The following is a 16168-nucleotide window of genomic DNA, read 5'->3' as shown; positions in this document are numbered from 1 at the left end:
CGGCGGTTGGGATCGCGGGGAAGGGGGGATTATAAGCTATGCGGGCGCGAGCGCTAGATCGAATCACAGATCAAATTCCGAGTGTTCGTTCTCGTCTGCTATCGGAAAATGTCGTCAACTACTCGGCTTGATGAGGCTCTGCCCGGTGGTTCTCTCAAGGTTAGTTTTGTCTACAACCAAGCCAAGGGCGAATGATACTAACAGTCATGTATAGACCCCGGGCTATCCCAGCAACTGTCTCGCCTTTCTTAATTCTCCACCTACAGTCGAAGCTAGCCAAACGGCACACGTGCCATTGAACATTATCATCGTCGGCGCCGGACTAGGTGGCCTAGCAACAGCCATCGCCCTCGCCAGCACCGGACACGCCGTAACCATCTACGAGCAAGCCGCACAGCTTGGAGAAGTACGTCTGCACATCTCCATTCCCCCTTCACCACATGTGCTAACATCCACAGGTCGGCGCCGGCATCCAAATCCCCTCAAACTCAACCCGCCTGCTAAGCAGACTCGGTCTAGACCCGTATCTCGAAAAATACGTCACCGAGCCCGAGACAATCTCATTCCGTCGCTGGGAGTCTGGCGATGTCATCGGATTGACCAAGCTCATTCCTAATTTCCGGGAAACCTTTGGTGCTCCGTACTATGTTATTCATCGCGCGAATTTCCATACAGCGCTGCATGAGCGGGCGTTGGATCTTGGTGTCAAGGTTAAGCTTGCGGCGAGAGTGGTCAAGTATGATGCTGTAGAGGGTAGTATTACTCTTGCAGACGGTTCATCTGCGTCTGCGGATCTGATTATCGCTGCTGATGGTATGTTTCCCTCTTCCGTTCTCGACATAAGATGCTAATGATATCGCAGGAGTTAAATCTGTTGCGCGCGGCCAGGTCGATGAATCTGGCCAACCACAATTCGAGCAGACAGGCTTCGCAGCATACCGTGCCACAGTCGACGTTGCCAAGATGAAAGCCGACCCAGAGATTTCATGGCTTCTGGACAGGCCAAACCTGAATATCTGGTAGGTAACCCAAAATTGCAACACCCTTTCATCCACAAGCTAACTCATTCCAGGATCGGAGACCAAAGACATGTCATGACCTACACCATCGGCGCTGGCAAATCCTTCAACATGGTCCTTTCGCATCCCGACAACACAGACCCGTCAACCTGGGATCAATCCACTGCCTTGAGCGATATGAAGCGCGAATTCCAAGGGTGGGATTCAAGGTTCGTACATCAATGTCGCACGCAGATAAACAGACTTCCTTTAACAGCCCCCAGACTCCAAAAAATCATCAGCATGATCGGAAACACGATCAAATGGCCCCTCGTCAGCGGAACACCCCTATCACGCTGGACAACCGGCCGTCTAGTCATCCTCGGCGACGCAGCCCACGCCATGCTCCCCTACATGTCCCAAGGTACGCCCCTCCCCCACTCCCCACTTCGTATACACAGTCTAACGGATATCCCCTCCTAGGCGCCGCAATGGCCGTAGAAGACGGCATCGCCCTCGCCCGCACCCTAACCAAAATAACCCACGTCTCAGCCCTCCCGCACGCGCTCCAAATCTTCGAAAAAGTGCGCATCTCACGCGCAACCGAAATGCAAGAAGCCAGTCTGCTGAACGGCAAGTTATGGCATTTCCCGGATGGACCGGTGCAAAGGGCTCGTGATCGCGCGATGAGGGCTGAGGTTGTGGGCGGGATTGTGGCGCATAGTCCGAATCAGTGGAGTGATCCGGCGACGCAGATGTGGGCTTATGGGTATGATGCTGAGGGAGAGATTGATCGGGTTTGGGGGGAGGGGGAGAGGGTTGTTACTAAGTGTCAGTTGTGATGGTTCGAGTGTAGGGTTTGATGGATTGTTGGTACTGGGTATTTCCAACATTGGGATGTTAGTGCTCTTTGTGTACTTGTTTTGTTGGACATTTATAAGGAGCGTCTACATTGTGTGCTTTACAAGATTTCTATATATCCATCGCTTGTTGGATGACTCAATATACTGGTTCTTATCGATTATTTTGCTTTGCCTCTATACTTCCAATATTATAGATAAACGTCTTATTACACGTGGCTCGAGTTATGCTCTGAAGAACCCACCATGGCCGTGGCCTTCCATAATTTATAGATTGATCCCCGAGATGTTCCATATAGCCAACGAACAGTCCCCCGCTTCCATGGTCACCGACTGAGAAGGAGGAATGTAATGTAAAAGCTCTGGGAGTTGATGCCTCAGATAAGGATGTTTGTTTGGTGCAATGTAGGAGCAAATATGGCGCTTGTCGTTCTCGGTAGAAAGTTGAGATTGAATTCAAAGTTACGAGGCGAGGCAATCAAACATCAATTCTCTGGAGAGACCTTCTGTTTACCAAGTTCACGACACTTTCTACGAGACCAACACGGAAATGTCCTGCTTCTCGTCACGCAAATCAACGACGCCTACCATACCTCCTCCTTATCGACTTTTCAAACCGACCTTCCATCCCGTTCAAAAATGCCTCGCGAGCTAGCCCCAGCCAAAGGCCCACGAAAGCCCGAACAACTCAAGAACTGTACCAGGTGCAAGAGGGCCAAGCCACTGGGCAACTTCAACCTGGAAGGTTCCAGCGCTAAGGGTACAGCCCGAACATGTCTGCAATGCAGGCAGTGGCACCGGGTCTACACGGTTTGTTCTCGGACGACTCGATAAATAAAGGCTTGCTAACTGATGTCAGGCTGCGCGTCGCGCCAAATCGTCGACATCAAAAGCCCCTGTTAGTCAAAATCTCCTTGGAGCACAAGAGACATCCGACAATCAGCCACTGACCCTTGAGCGACCAATCCCTGTTGATGCTCCCCTGAGGGACCCAGGCATGGAATTCACTGAGGCCCAGAAACGTGCCTTGATGCAGTATTTTGCGTCATGAAGCGAGGTATTCAACACCAATCTCCTCTCCCCACCGGTGTTAACATGCCAAGTCTCCTGGTAAGTTCCAATCATGAGCAATGTCTTCAGCATCTACACAACGAAGGCATTTGACCACTGTAACAACTACGAATATTCCACATTGTACATCTGTAATCTCGGAGTCACTTTCAGGTATTCTCTTAAATCTTTGATAGGAAGTAACCTAGATACTGTAAATACTGAGTCACTTCATGCTTATGTTTAGTTTACTTCGATCTCTTCCTATCGTCACGCATATGTATGAAATAATGTTAGGCGGAATAGATATTACATAGGAAGTCAATATTTCCAGTACCGAACCTCTGGAACAATGACTTGATGGAGATTCCCAGTCCCTGAAGTGGCCATTGCCGGGAGCATCACTGTTTGCTGTTTAGTAGATCACTATAAAAGATCTGCCCTGACCCTGCTAGACTTTTCTTCTTCTCTTTCCCCAAGAGATTGCTACATAGTTACTTTCAAATTCCTCTATATATATGAACATTTTTTTACTTCCAACCTCGCCTCCTCTCTTGTGGTTATAATGCTTGCTAGTATAGATATACCGGCATTACTCTACGCGCTAAAATATCGCGTTGCCGAGTGTCATTCCATATATCGATTAAATACTACATTAAACACGGGTTGCTCGTTGACATGATTGATCCATTTATTATTCTCCACGCCAATATTGCTCAGTCTGACAGTACCTAACTAACATTGGGCTCGATCATTTGATATAGCTTTCAACTATTTATGTTCATTGTGCCTCACTCTAAACAAATATTACCAGTATACTAAATTAGCAAACAAAGTCCCGGAACTTGCCTTTTTCGGCGGTATTGTTGTGATGCCTCCAGGCTACGAGGAAAGAGGGCAGACAAACATTATGAAATCCTAGCTCAGTTATTATTTTCAATTCTCCACAACTGCTTCGCATGACCAATCCCCCAGACCTTCCAAACACCTGGTTCAGTCGATCTGCCTAAACCATCTCCGTCATGCCAGCCGACCTAGGTGTATCTTCTGCTCTACCTGCAGAACAAATTCAAAAATGCACATATTGTCACGAAGATAAGCCGATTACAGACTTCCAGAGCCGTTACAGGAAGAGTTTGACCCGACGATGCGTTCAATGCCGGGATAGCTATACTGTTTACGTTGGTCCTCAGCCATCCTGTTTGAATGAAGCCTCTGCTAACCGATATTAGGCGGCCCAATATCTCACAAGACAGATCCAGAGATCATCCGCTGGTACAGCTGAGGTAGTTCCAGCCGTAGCTAGCGAGGAAGCGGCGCTCATATCTCCTGAGCCGGTGGAAATTCCCCTTGAGAATCCTGCAATCCAGATCACTGCTCACCAGAAGCAGACCTTGTGTCTATTTGCGCCTTAGAAATTTCTCGCCGAGTACTAGAAAATCCATCGCTATTGCCCAATACAGCACCGAGATTTCTCATACGTCAATTTTCTAAAGCGCTATATAAAATGTAAAACCATCGCCTAAAGCGGTCTCGTAATGATGCAGCCCGAATGCTCCTCACTTCGAGTCACTTCATATATATGCTTGGATTACTTCAGTATCTGTTAATCATCATCATATATGTGTATGAATTAATGCAAAGCTAAAGAAGGTTTGGGTAGTAAGTAGAAGTTCAGGTACCCAAGGTTCCTAAGGCATATTTTATGGAGATTTGCGGTGCCTCCTATGGAGATTGCCAGGGCAGAACTTTGCCGTTTGCCGTTTGGCACACCTTTATGAAGATCAACCTTGGTCATACCAACCCTTTTCTCTTCTCTCTCCTCAACAAATTGCTTGACAATTGCGTACCCCACCACGCTTCCTTGGCCATCTTATTGCCCTCGGGCTTCAAGATTTGGCAGCAGTAGACCCTGTAGGTGCAACAGAAAGCACTACGTCTACTCACGGTGCGACGCGATCAAGTGACTGGGCAAATACAGCCCAAAAATGGTTCATTCTTGATTCTACCCGTCGACGACTTGACTGTGACGTGAAGGTCCTACTTATAGCGTTTGTTTCCCACTACTTTTACATATGAAGTCAGATGCTAACCAATACTAGTGATCATCTTAGCAAAGATAAACATAACCGAGCCATTCTCAAGAAAGGCTGTGTCTTCATAATCCTACCTCTACCCCAACCCCGAGGCACTCAATCAGCACTTTAGGTCCAGGACAAAGTATCCAACGAGGCACAGGCTTGTCAATCTATGCGACGTCAGTAAGAGTGTCGACAATTGGCGGAGTTAGAAATATCAGGTACCTTAGGGAGATGGTGTTGAGCTGGAAGCCAGATTCTTTTCATGGGCCCATTTCGTGTAGATACTTCGATAATTTACATGTTTATCTAACAATGAAATATTCACCGATTCGCCACAATTCTCAAGGTCGTCTCTGTCAATGTTTGAAGACAAACTTGAAGCCTATTGATTCATTTTCGAAAGATAAATAACTAGACCAGGAATACAGATACATCAGGTGGATCTCCGCCACCAACCTCGAAAGTTGGAGACGATTTGAATGAGGGCCGACAACGAGTAGTTGACAAGCTTTAATATGAATTTTATTAAAAGGCTGTTAAAGTAAGTCGGAAAATATTGGAGATGAGGATTCAGACATAAATTGGAATGCGCTTTCCATGAAGATGGAGAATTCTAGTTGCCGACGAACAAACCTAGTCCACTACATATATGCCATTGATATGCCAGAGACAGTCACAACTACGCTCTCCATGTTAGGCTGCCCCCTGGTCAATATTTTCACAATTATCAATTCAGGCCTATCCATATCTCTAGAATGATAATATCCTCCCCCTTTCCCCAACGGATATACCGTAACTCCGATAAAGTTCATTTCTCAACGTGCGGGGACACATCCGGAAGTATACCCGGCTACCCGATCTATCCCCGGCCAGCACCACCACACGAACAGCATCCAACCCCTCACAAAAGAATATAAGAAAAATAATTCCAGAAGTCTTCTTACCATCTTCATTTTGTCTCCCTTTGAATCAATCTACTCATCATGTCCCTCCCTTGGAAACGCCTAATCCGCTTCATCGCCACGGACGGCCGCACCCTCCGCGGCGAGCCTATCCTCCCCACTCCCGAGACGGATCTAGGCTTCATTACCGAGGCCGATAAGTTGCAGGCACGGGTTATCGAAGGCGCTGATATCTATGATACCACCGGTGTCACGCGCGTGACCGATGAAATCGTCACCGTGAAGACCATGCTAGGCCCATTGGCACAGGCAGATGTACCTATACTTCGCTGCGTGGGGTTGAACTATGCGAAGCACAGTACGAACCCCTCTATCCAACTATCCAATTTCAACTACAATATTCAACCCACGACTAACATCTCTCCTCAATCTTAGTCAAAGAAGCAGGCCGCACCCCACCCCCCTTCCCCTTCATATTCTTCAAGCCCACCACGACAATCCACGACCACGGCCACCCCGTCGAAATCCCAGCCATAGCCCAAGACTCCCAAGCCGACTACGAAGGCGAACTCTGCCTCGTGCTAGGCCGAGATGCCAAAAATGTCTCCCAATCTGACGCCCTCTCCTACATCGCCGCCTACACCGTCGGCAACGACATTTCCAGCCGAAAGCTGCAGCGTGATCCCGCGCTCGCTGGACGGGTTCCTCAATGGGGATTTTCCAAGGGCTTTGATACGTACGCGCCGTTGGGACCGTGTTTGGTTGCTGGCAGTGAGATTGCGGATCCGAAGGCGTTGATGTTGAAGACTGTTGTTGATGGGGAGGTTAGGCAGGAGGAGGGGGTTAGTGATTTGTTGTTTGACTGTGCTTATTTGGTTAGTTATTTGTCGCAGGGGACGACGTTGCAGAAGGGGAGTGTTATTATGACGGGGACGCCTGGTGGTGAGTACAAAATCTTTGCTTCAGATGTTCTGAGCATAGGTTCGGTGGTTCCTGGAGGATTTATTCCCGGGACGCTGGATCATATGCGAAATGTTTCGGACAGATTGAGCTAACTTCAGTCTACAGGTGTCGGCGCTGGCTTGAACCCGCCCAAGTATCTTGTCCCAGGCACGCAGATGGATGTGTCGATTTCGGGTATTGGCACCCTGCGGAACAATGTTGTCTTTGCAGAGTAAGAAAACAGTGCAAAGGGGTCATTTCTTGTATAGGTCATCCTTGTGAAATGAGGAGATCTTCGAGGATGAGTATAATCATCCCTCAACATCACATATGGATTGGAATCATAGACTGCGAAGCACTCTCTTTACTTCATACAAATCTCAAAAATAAGACAATGTGCCATATTTCGCCGATCATACCTCCACACAAAGCGATCATCGTAGCTAACGCATACATATAGTACCACAAAATCAAACCGTACTAATTTTCAACTACAGTACTGGACGTAGAGCGACTTCTTACGGCAAAGATCAGCAATAGCTTCAACGGACCAAAAACTCAATTCCTCCAGGCATGGGGCATCTCTAACCGACCTCCCAATAAATTGACCCGCAGCAAGTGAGTGCGCGGCATCCCCATCCATTCCATCGTATCAACAAGCCACAGTCACAGTTACAAGGCGAGCTTCGAATTCATTAATCGTGGAGCAAATAGGAAGCCAGAGCTACCAATTATCAAGCTCAGACACCGACGCCCCAGGCTCGTGTTGCGATCACATCACTTCCATTCAAAAAAGGGGCTACGTACTCTACCCCGTACATAAACTGTAAATCACGATCAACTCCATGTAACAGTAGCAATAGCAACAGCACAGCAAGCTCCCATGTAGATCACCTCACCAACCTCGCCTCAGTGACCTCACTAGTTCCGGGGCAAACCTTCCACTTCGACAGCTCAATTCTTCATCATGATTGGTCAAAAGCTAGTTTGTTTCAGGGGTGATACCGTGATGGTGGCTTATGTCTTGGATTTCCCCTTTTCACTCTAGTACGGAGGTACTGGACTCGGAAAATGCTGGCAAGAAACCGAGCTGCAGCTGGAGCTGGAGTTGTCCGGAGTACTCCTAGACGGGTTTGTACAGCCACCCTGCCCAGCCACACAGGCTATACTTAGCTACAGACCACAACTCGGAGTATTCCGTTCTCCTTACTTTTGAGTACAAAGCTGGGGCCCTTGATATCCAGAACTAAGAGGAGCGCATTTATTTTCGAGGCTGGGGCAGGATTTCAGGTAGCTGAAATTATTACGAAATACACAGCTCTATACTCCGCGTACGTGTCTAGTCTATGTCTCGGGGGGAAAGGCCAAAACAGGAGGATACGATCTAGTAGTAAGACAATGAAAATGGATACAGTAGCGGCCGTTATTGCCTTCCATGTCGCGATAGACAGAGATAGATTGGCGAGCTTCGCCCTACCAGATCCATTCATGCCTGAAATGGCATGGTTATATAATCTTACTATTAGGTACCTACTTATTAGGTACCAAGGTAGTCAAGACCGCCCCGGTCCTATCTTTTGTTACCTGACGATACTAAAACTCCCAACAAGACAACAATGGATCTAAGAAGCACTTCCTTAACGGACATAGATCCCCAGAACATCCATATCATCAGGGAGATCACACGCTCCGACGCATCCTCAATATTCGAGGTCGCTCTCGATACACGAAAGTACGCACTAAAGCTTTTCCACAACAACGGCGACGCCGGATATACACAAAAAGGTCGTGACCTAGACCGATTCCGCTGCGAATTAAACGCATACAAAAAACTCGACACATCCAGTGCCTGCACGCGCGGATTCGTCCCAAAATTCTACGGCTCCATCGATCGAGCAGACCCCGCAGCATTCCACACTACTTTCCAACACTTCGCGCAAGACAAGCTCAAGCCCAGAGCAATATTACTAGAATACCTCGCAGACGCAGAGACCCTGAACTGCGTGAACTATTCGGACGAGCTGTATCCCCAGGCAATCGAGGGCATGGAGGAGATTCACAGGGCGGGCGTGCACCATCAAGACATTTACCCCAAAAATCTTCTCCTCGTCCATGGGAACCCTGATAGGCTGGTGTGGATTGACTTTGACGTTGCGACGACCTTTTGCAGAGTTGGGCCCTGAGCAGGTAGCACGCTGTGACTATGAGATCGCACTTGTGAAGGGGTTTGGTGAAGCACTAGTAAGGGCTCTGCTGTTCCCCTTGAAATGTATGATAACTGAAGAATACAGAGAGATGATCAGGCTGAAGGTCTTCCACCGAATACAAAATTCTATTAAGATTTTGGGTCCTAGGAGAGAACAAAAACTTAATGGTACAGTATTTTCGAGGAGCGAGTTCAAGTCCAAGTTTAAGAGAGGTACATAACGGCGGGATTCTCCATAGCTGTGCCGACCACTAAACCAGCACCATAATTACTATAGAACTCAGATCCAGTTAGTCTTGCATTTCGGCGAATGCGCCGAGTATTTAGCGCAAGGCTTGTCTCAGAAGTGTTACGATGACCAGCTCGAATCCCTAAACTAGTCATCTTATATACTGGGAAGGCATTTACAAAGAATTCTATGTTGGAAAATGATTCCATCGCAGGTAGTATTGTCACAAGACTCTCCGTAGAAAGGCATAATTCTATCAACATGAAAAAGATAAGTGTCATAAAACGCGCAACACCACTAGGGGCGCGCCACATGAAAAAACAGGGTTGTTCGTAAAAGACCGGAAGAAAAGCAAAAAAAGGGGGGCCTGATCACGATCCCAGATCACATCAATTGGCTATTGACAAGATCCCGGTATCAAACCAGGAAAGAATGAAGAAAAAAAAGATAGAGGAGCCATCGAGACTCGGAGAACAACGAAAGACGCCTTGGATCAATCTACCAGAGATCATTTTTTGTCTCTCTCTCCAAAAGTGGCTGGAAAAGAAACACTTTTTTTGTATGGTCCAAAGCAAGAACACCAGATAAACTCCCCTTTCGCGCGCATGCGATCGACGCAGCTGCCGTTAACGAATTTAGTTGATGTACCACTCAACGCCAGAGATGCGACCAGCGTCGAGAGAGCCAGCCACGGCCTCGAAGAAAGCCCGGGACAAGTCGATGGAGGTGTCATCACAGCCCATGCACTTGTCGACAACGGTACCGGTCACGGTTTCGCCATTGTAGCTCACGGTGACGGTCTTGCCGCAGTCAGAGTCAGTCATGATACCGTGGGGCAGAGCAAGGACACGCTCGGTGGTGCCGTCGTTGGTGGTGCCGCAAGAGCTGGGGTTGGAAGAAGTGGTGGCAGTGTCGTAGTAGGTAATGTCACCAGAGCAAGGGGAGCCCTCGTCGCAGGAGCCGGAGTAGCCAGAGCTGGTAGTGGAGCTAGAGCTGGAGCTGGCGGAAGAAGTAGTCGAGGCAGCGGACGAAGTCGAGCTGGACTCGGCGGCGGCCTGAACGACGGGGGCGGCAGTGGTGGTAGCCTGGGCAGTGGTGGTCGGGACAGCGACAGAGGTGGAGGTGGTAGTAGCCTCCTCCTCCTGCAGGGTCTGGGCAGCGGCGGCGGCCTGACCGGTGGAAGTGGTCTCGACAGCGGAGGTGGTGACCACGGGAATGACGGTAGCAGTAGCATGGCCACCGGGGTAGATGGTGGTGGTCACATCGACGGTCTCCCAGACGACATCAGTGACGGTCTCCCACACGACGGCGCGCTTGTTGACGGGAGCAGCGAAGCCAGAGACGGCAAAGAGGGCACCAGCGAGGGCGAGGGTCTTGGTGATTGGGGCCATTTTGAATGATTGTTGGATGTCTGAAAAGACGGTGGGCGATAGTCGCAAGTTTTTTGGCGTAGTAGCGAAAAAAGAAGGGACTGATCAAACTGCGCAGCAGTAGTGAATGACAAGACACTCGATAAAGAATGCGAGTGTACAAGGAAAGAAGAGAGAGAGAGACGGTAAAGGAATGACCGTTTTGGAGTGGGTTGAAGGAGAGAAGGGAGTGACCGGGGGGTGGGAAGGAGGCTTTAAATAAGCGGACCCGGAGGAGCCTAGACTACGCCAGTTGGCTGATGGAGTGCCTGAAAGAACGGGAAATCTCTATGGGCTTGACCCACCACGTTTTTTTTTTTAAACGAACCATGGAATCGAACTCCGCCACCGTCCTCTTTTTATGAATTTAGGGATTTTCATTTATTTCTTTTTTCCCTTTCCCAAACTCTGGCATCGGAATCTCATCTCGGCATCGAAAATATTGGATATACCTCACAATTGCAATGGTCCAGGAACCGATAGTCCCAGGAACCGACAGTTCCAGCTCCGAACATCTTACGACAGATGCCTGTCTGGTACTCCGTACCTGACTCTTGTCCACTTCGGACCCCTCGGAAACTACCATTCGGCCCACTGATTGGAACAACAAAGTTGCGCCGGCGCAAGATGGCGCAGGGGCGTGTGCCACTCGCGACTCGTCTCGGCGGGCGTTAGGCAGACTTGGGCCTGGCGGCTCCTTCAGCCGATGGTGGACCAGCCAATGAGTTCCCCAGAGTCGAGGGACACGCCGGTGGACTGGGTGTCACTCCTGTCTGGTGTCTGGTGTCTACCTATCCAGACAGATCCAGACACGTCCGCTGTACCCTACAGTGTCTACCCCTGTCCATCTTCGAACCCAGAAGCGCGGGACCTGGCAGCAGTGCGAAAGCCTATTCCACTCCGAGGCGGTCACTTCTCACCGGCTTCCGCCTCTTCTTGGAACTTACCATTTCCGGCGAGATATGAGATCAGAAGTACCCTTTGTCAAACTGAAAACTCGGTGCGCTTTTATTCTATTCCGCTCGACGGGATTCCAATGATGCCCTATGCCCTATGCCACGTCCAAATTCAATCGGTCGCCTTTGCAAACCACGGAGGCCCTATGCGACACGTCCTACGCTGCAGTCCTCCCAACCTGCGTCGGGCGGGTCCATCGCGAGTCGCCAGGTAATGCAATTGGCAGTGCCCATGAGACAACTCTACAGCGCAGATGGCATCTCACTGGGCGCACAGGGAGTCCTGGTCTACAGTACATTATGAGAGCCAGTTAGCGCATATACGATGACAGGTCATGGGTGGAGTAGTGTGCGGAGTACATCTGCGCTGTATCCAGCGAGTCCTTCCCCCCCCCCCAAATGACGCAAATTCCACATTGTGACAATGGGGGGAAACTCCTCCTCCCAACGTTCTGGCCCACCCGAGGCCTGGTCGAATCTCGCTTTCACACCGAGCGGTGGGGCTCGAGACAAAGAGCCAGTCGGGTCGTGGGTTAACTGGTGGCGATCGTCTTGATGAAACGGCTAGCACAGGTACGGGCTCCGTACTGTACGCACTATGCCGCAGGTCACGATGCAGTCAATGCCCTTACCCTTGAAGCAAGCAGTATCAAACAAGGCCTCCAACTCCCAGTACTGTCCCAATAGTCGCAGACCACTTTGACGTCGTTCAAACCCAAGTCTGATTAAATCAAACCAGACACTTCGCGGGGTCTTCCCCTCTCCGGTGTTCCCCGATCCCAGCGGTCGCAGTGCCAGACAGACATGAAACCCAATCCCAATCTCCAACGGACAACATTCTAGACCCGTCCAGTGGAGTTCCAGGATAACCCTGTCAAGCACTCAAGCCAATGAACATTCCCCAGCCTGGGACGGATCCATTCGGATATCCGGTTGGTCCTTTCCTTCGGGTCCTTCTTTTTCTGTCATTCTCTCATTTTTCCCTCCTCCAGTCGTGGTCCCTCCACTCCACCGGACGATCACCCCAGAAGTAGACCGGACAACCACGGATTCAACGGTCAGCAATCAAAGGGTCTGTAGTCTCTACTGTGGGAAAGACTTTGGAGTCGCCGCTGTGCTTGACGCTGGACAACGCTACGACGAGGCTTGCGTGAGGGGGCGAATATGGGTATGTCATTCTGGCAGTTGTATTCGGGGAGATGCCGTGCGTAGAGAACTCGATGTCTGCATTGTCTATCGATGTTCGGATTGAATATACCCCTCATTCTTGACGGCTGAGTCGCTGTCAGAATGTGAGATCGCATCGATGATTCGATTGCCGGGAATGCACGATGAGGAATGCACGCGTGGCCTGACATTCCCCGCCGTTCGTTTCAAGTCTTAACAATGAACTAAAGACATTACTACTAACTAGTGCACCCTAGTCTCCGTGCCGGCTCTCTAACACGCTAACCTCCACACGAACTAAACTATGGGGGTATACTCTATTCACACTGGATACTATAGAACAATGCCCGGCATCCTTCTCCAACCCTCCATTCTCTATTCTTCCAGGCCATTCCCGCCACTCTCTCGAGTACCAAAAAAGACTTTCAAAGGGAAAGAAAAAAATCTGCTTCCACCCATTCCATCCATCAAAGAACTCAACTCAGCCTCCACAACCACGTAAAACAACTGGACCCCTTCCAAAAACCACCCATCCACAGAACCCTCTCACAAAAAGAGTATCCCGAACCTACATCACGCCGCGACAGGAAATCCCAAGGAAAGGAACCAGAAGGAAGAAGAACCGGAACCAGAAAGACGAGAACCAAGAGAATCAGGAAGAACTACTCCGCGTGGCAAGTCTACACGTACATCATCGACATCACAGGGAAGGCAACCATCCATCCATCCCCTCACAAGCGATACCACAACTCGGAACCCACGCCCTCCTTCGTACTATGTGGCTTAGACTCTAAATAAAGTTATTCTAGCGGAAAAGAAATCCCCACGAAGAGAAGAGTTTTACTGTACAAGGTATGGGTGTGGTGGGTGTACAGTATGTCATCGCCGGAAATGGAAGTGCAGATCCGTTCTAGCCGGGTTATGAGGCGATGGTCGGGGGGTGTCGGGTAGAAGGCGGATGGATGGCGATTATTGAAGATGGTAGGTGAGGCGAGTTTGAGTGAGAAGTTTCTTAGGGAGGGGATTGGTTGTGCCCAAGTCTAAAGTGGAGGGGATGTTGGGAGGGAGGGATCTTAGTGAAGTTGATATTTAGATGACTATGATTGTATATTATACTCATATTAGTTCAAATTGAAGACACATGATCTATTGCTCCTATCTATGGGAACTATAATATCCCCCTAGGCTGACTTGCATTACTTCTATACTTGACGTTGGAAAACGCTGATACTATGGCAGTCTAGAACTAGAATACTAGAATCGTACCCCTGGTATTATAAGCTTACATCTTCATTTCCAAATGTCCCGTTTGAGCTTAAATTATTGCAACACACTATTCTCTACTTGTATACTCTCTTTCATTTAATATGAAGCTATATTCACAACCTGGTCCCCAACTACGACATCTATATGATCCATCCACGACTACGACTACCAAGATAAGTTATATTTTCCTCGTTAAAACAGATGAAAAGCCTAATCGGCATTAGACTGATTAAAGACTTGATTATGGTATCAGTACCCCTCAGCAAAATATTTCCAGGTTCCTTCATGAAATACACTGCTTAACGGGATGGTACTTAGTTATCGGGGCAGCCACACTTGCCTTCACTTAAAGAGACCATGCACCAACCAAGGATCAAATAGAAGATCTTTGGCAGAGGCTCTTTCTTCTGGAAGCCAACATAACATTCGTCGGAGAAACCGTAGGAAGTCATCCTCCTCATCACCCTCGAGCCTTTCTTCTAGGCTGTGAATATTATAATCCGGAATTTGAGCAGCGCCTTTCCAATTACCTGATACACAAGTAGTCAGCAATTATTAATTCTTTCAACTATATCCAAGTCAATCAGAAGACCGGCCTGCACAAACCACTTTCATCCCAAAACAAGAGACTCCGTTCGCTCCGGAGGAACTCAACAGGGGCCCTTCCCAGAACCGCCTACATCTCGGCAAGATGATACCCATCATCTAACTCGCGTGCAGCATTCCGCGCCCTAAACAGATGGCGATGCTCAAACAGATCCCAAATCTTACAACTTTTAGCATCCTGGCAGGTTCAAGTGGGCAATTGAGGATTCCATGGATAATTTATCTTACCAGCATCCCCACATTCCAGATATACACTTTGCTGTCCCAACTCATATCCACGATAACCTCTGGTGCGCGATAGATATCTGGCATGGTATCGCCTCGTTGCTGGTCGGTGCCTAATCGCGCCTCGCCTAGATCACAGAGAACGGGCGTCCTATAAGAGATATGGAGTGGTTGTGAGAGGTAAATGGTACGATTGTCGAGGATCTTTCGTGGTATGGGTGCTTCAAATTCTGCCTGTTCGAATTGGGATAGAATTGAGTCGTCTTTGATGCCGAGGAGAATATTATTTGGCTGGAGATCTATGTTTTTAGTTATTAGCTGCGAACTTTTAGTTGGATCAAGGGGGGACATGCCGGTGTGTATAACCTTTGCCTCCGTGTGGTGGAAGTCTAGAGCAGCAAGGATATTCCGTATGGTAGTCCTTACCATAACGCTGCTCATCACCCGATCAGGGAGTAACGGAGTAAGCTAGCCAAGTCTGATCCCAAGTGGCGGATGCACCAGACAAGTGTGAATACCATGTCCATCTAGACTCTGTGCCTGAAAGAACTCAAGCAACAGTCGCAAACACGACTGACCGGCATAACTAGATTTGATTGTTCCTAGATGGTCGTAGATCTCGATCTCTCGAGTCACCGTTTTTGATGCCGTGTAAACTTTTAATGCTATATAACGGTTGTCCCTGGTCGGTTAGCTTAGCTTGGCTTGGGTTTCTGAGTCGAAATTGATTTGTTCTTACAACAAATCACGGCAGAGCCACACTGTCGCGCTGGAGCCATAGCCCAACTTTCCCACTACCTGATATCGGTGGTTGCATACCTCACCGATGTGCACTGGATAGAAGTTCTCGGGTTTGTAGCTTGGAATTGACTCCTCTTCAATTTTTCAAGAAGGATAGATGATCCGCCACGGCACGCTTGCTTAAGCCTATACTTGAAGAGGCGATGTTTAGATGAAGAGACAGTCGTGGGTTAGAGAATATTGTTAGACAGTTGAATAGTCGTCTTTCCGCCATCTTGCGATGCTCAACGAGGAAATCAAGGGCCATCAAGTGGTAGATTGAAGTTACCATTGGCCGACGGACAAATGACACATGTCCAGGGCAGGCTAATAACTAGATCACCTGCTGTGAGGACCCTCGTATGTATACCTTACGAATGTCTACAGAATATCCTACGATTCAAGTTTAAAATTAATATAGAAATGATTGAAATAACCAATTAAATTCGCGCCTAAGAAAACCACCAAGATCAAAGGGAAAAAAAACGAAA

General features: G+C 48.7%; 6 protein-coding genes across 6 annotated transcripts; 4 read left to right on the top strand and 2 right to left on the bottom strand.

Annotated features, from left to right (window-relative positions):
* Nucleotides 1–108: 108 nt before the first annotated feature.
* Nucleotides 109–1828, top strand: N7496_012680 (uncharacterized protein; the record flags this gene model as incomplete). Its single annotated transcript, XM_056705593.1, has 7 exons — nucleotides 109–159; nucleotides 215–406; nucleotides 459–813; nucleotides 863–1019; nucleotides 1073–1228; nucleotides 1283–1422; nucleotides 1482–1828. Coding segments are annotated over 7 exons (1398 nt in total), but the record flags the coding sequence as incomplete, so codon positions are not given.
* A 669-nt stretch (nucleotides 1829–2497) lies between these two features.
* On the top strand, nucleotides 2498–2909 carry N7496_012679 (uncharacterized protein; the record flags this gene model as incomplete). Its single annotated transcript, XM_056705592.1, has 2 exons — nucleotides 2498–2668; nucleotides 2718–2909. 2 exons carry the CDS (start codon nucleotides 2498–2500, stop codon nucleotides 2907–2909), a joined length of 363 nt encoding a protein of 120 aa, XP_056549490.1.
* Nucleotides 2910–5972: 3063 nt separating this feature from the next.
* N7496_012678 (fumarylacetoacetate hydrolase family protein) lies at nucleotides 5973–7069 on the top strand (the record flags this gene model as incomplete). Its single annotated transcript, XM_056705591.1, has 3 exons — nucleotides 5973–6249; nucleotides 6327–6833; nucleotides 6960–7069. The coding sequence occupies 3 exons, from the start codon at nucleotides 5973–5975 to the stop codon at nucleotides 7067–7069; spliced, it is 894 nt and encodes a 297-aa protein (XP_056549489.1).
* Nucleotides 7070–8449: 1380 nt separating this feature from the next.
* N7496_012677 (uncharacterized protein) lies at nucleotides 8450–9016 on the top strand (the record flags this gene model as incomplete). The annotated part of the gene is made up of 1 exon (XM_056705590.1): nucleotides 8450–9016. One exon carries the CDS (start codon nucleotides 8450–8452, stop codon nucleotides 9014–9016), a length of 567 nt encoding a protein of 188 aa, XP_056549488.1.
* An 887-nt stretch (nucleotides 9017–9903) lies between these two features.
* Nucleotides 9904–10659, bottom strand: N7496_012676 (RlpA-like double-psi beta-barrel domain-containing protein; the record flags this gene model as incomplete). The annotated part of the gene is made up of 1 exon (XM_056705589.1): nucleotides 9904–10659. One exon carries the CDS (start codon nucleotides 10657–10659, stop codon nucleotides 9904–9906), a length of 756 nt encoding a protein of 251 aa, XP_056549487.1.
* Nucleotides 10660–14408: 3749 nt separating this feature from the next.
* On the bottom strand, nucleotides 14409–15823 carry N7496_012675 (uncharacterized protein; the record flags this gene model as incomplete). Its single annotated transcript, XM_056705588.1, is given in 7 exon segments — nucleotides 14409–14596; nucleotides 14673–14728; nucleotides 14747–14832; nucleotides 14901–15365; nucleotides 15399–15579; nucleotides 15637–15695; nucleotides 15722–15823. Coding segments are annotated over 7 exon segments (1137 nt in total), but the record flags the coding sequence as incomplete, so codon positions are not given.
* Between the last annotated feature and the right edge of the window lie 345 nt (nucleotides 15824–16168).

This window comes from Penicillium cataractarum, assembly GCF_028827025.1.
Source record: "Penicillium cataractarum strain IBT 29864 chromosome Unknown utg000010l, whole genome shotgun sequence".
NCBI lineage: Eukaryota > Fungi > Ascomycota > Eurotiomycetes > Eurotiales > Aspergillaceae > Penicillium > Penicillium cataractarum.
The sequence above is the reverse complement of the archived record's forward strand: the minus strand, read 5'-3'. Positions and strand labels throughout refer to the sequence as shown.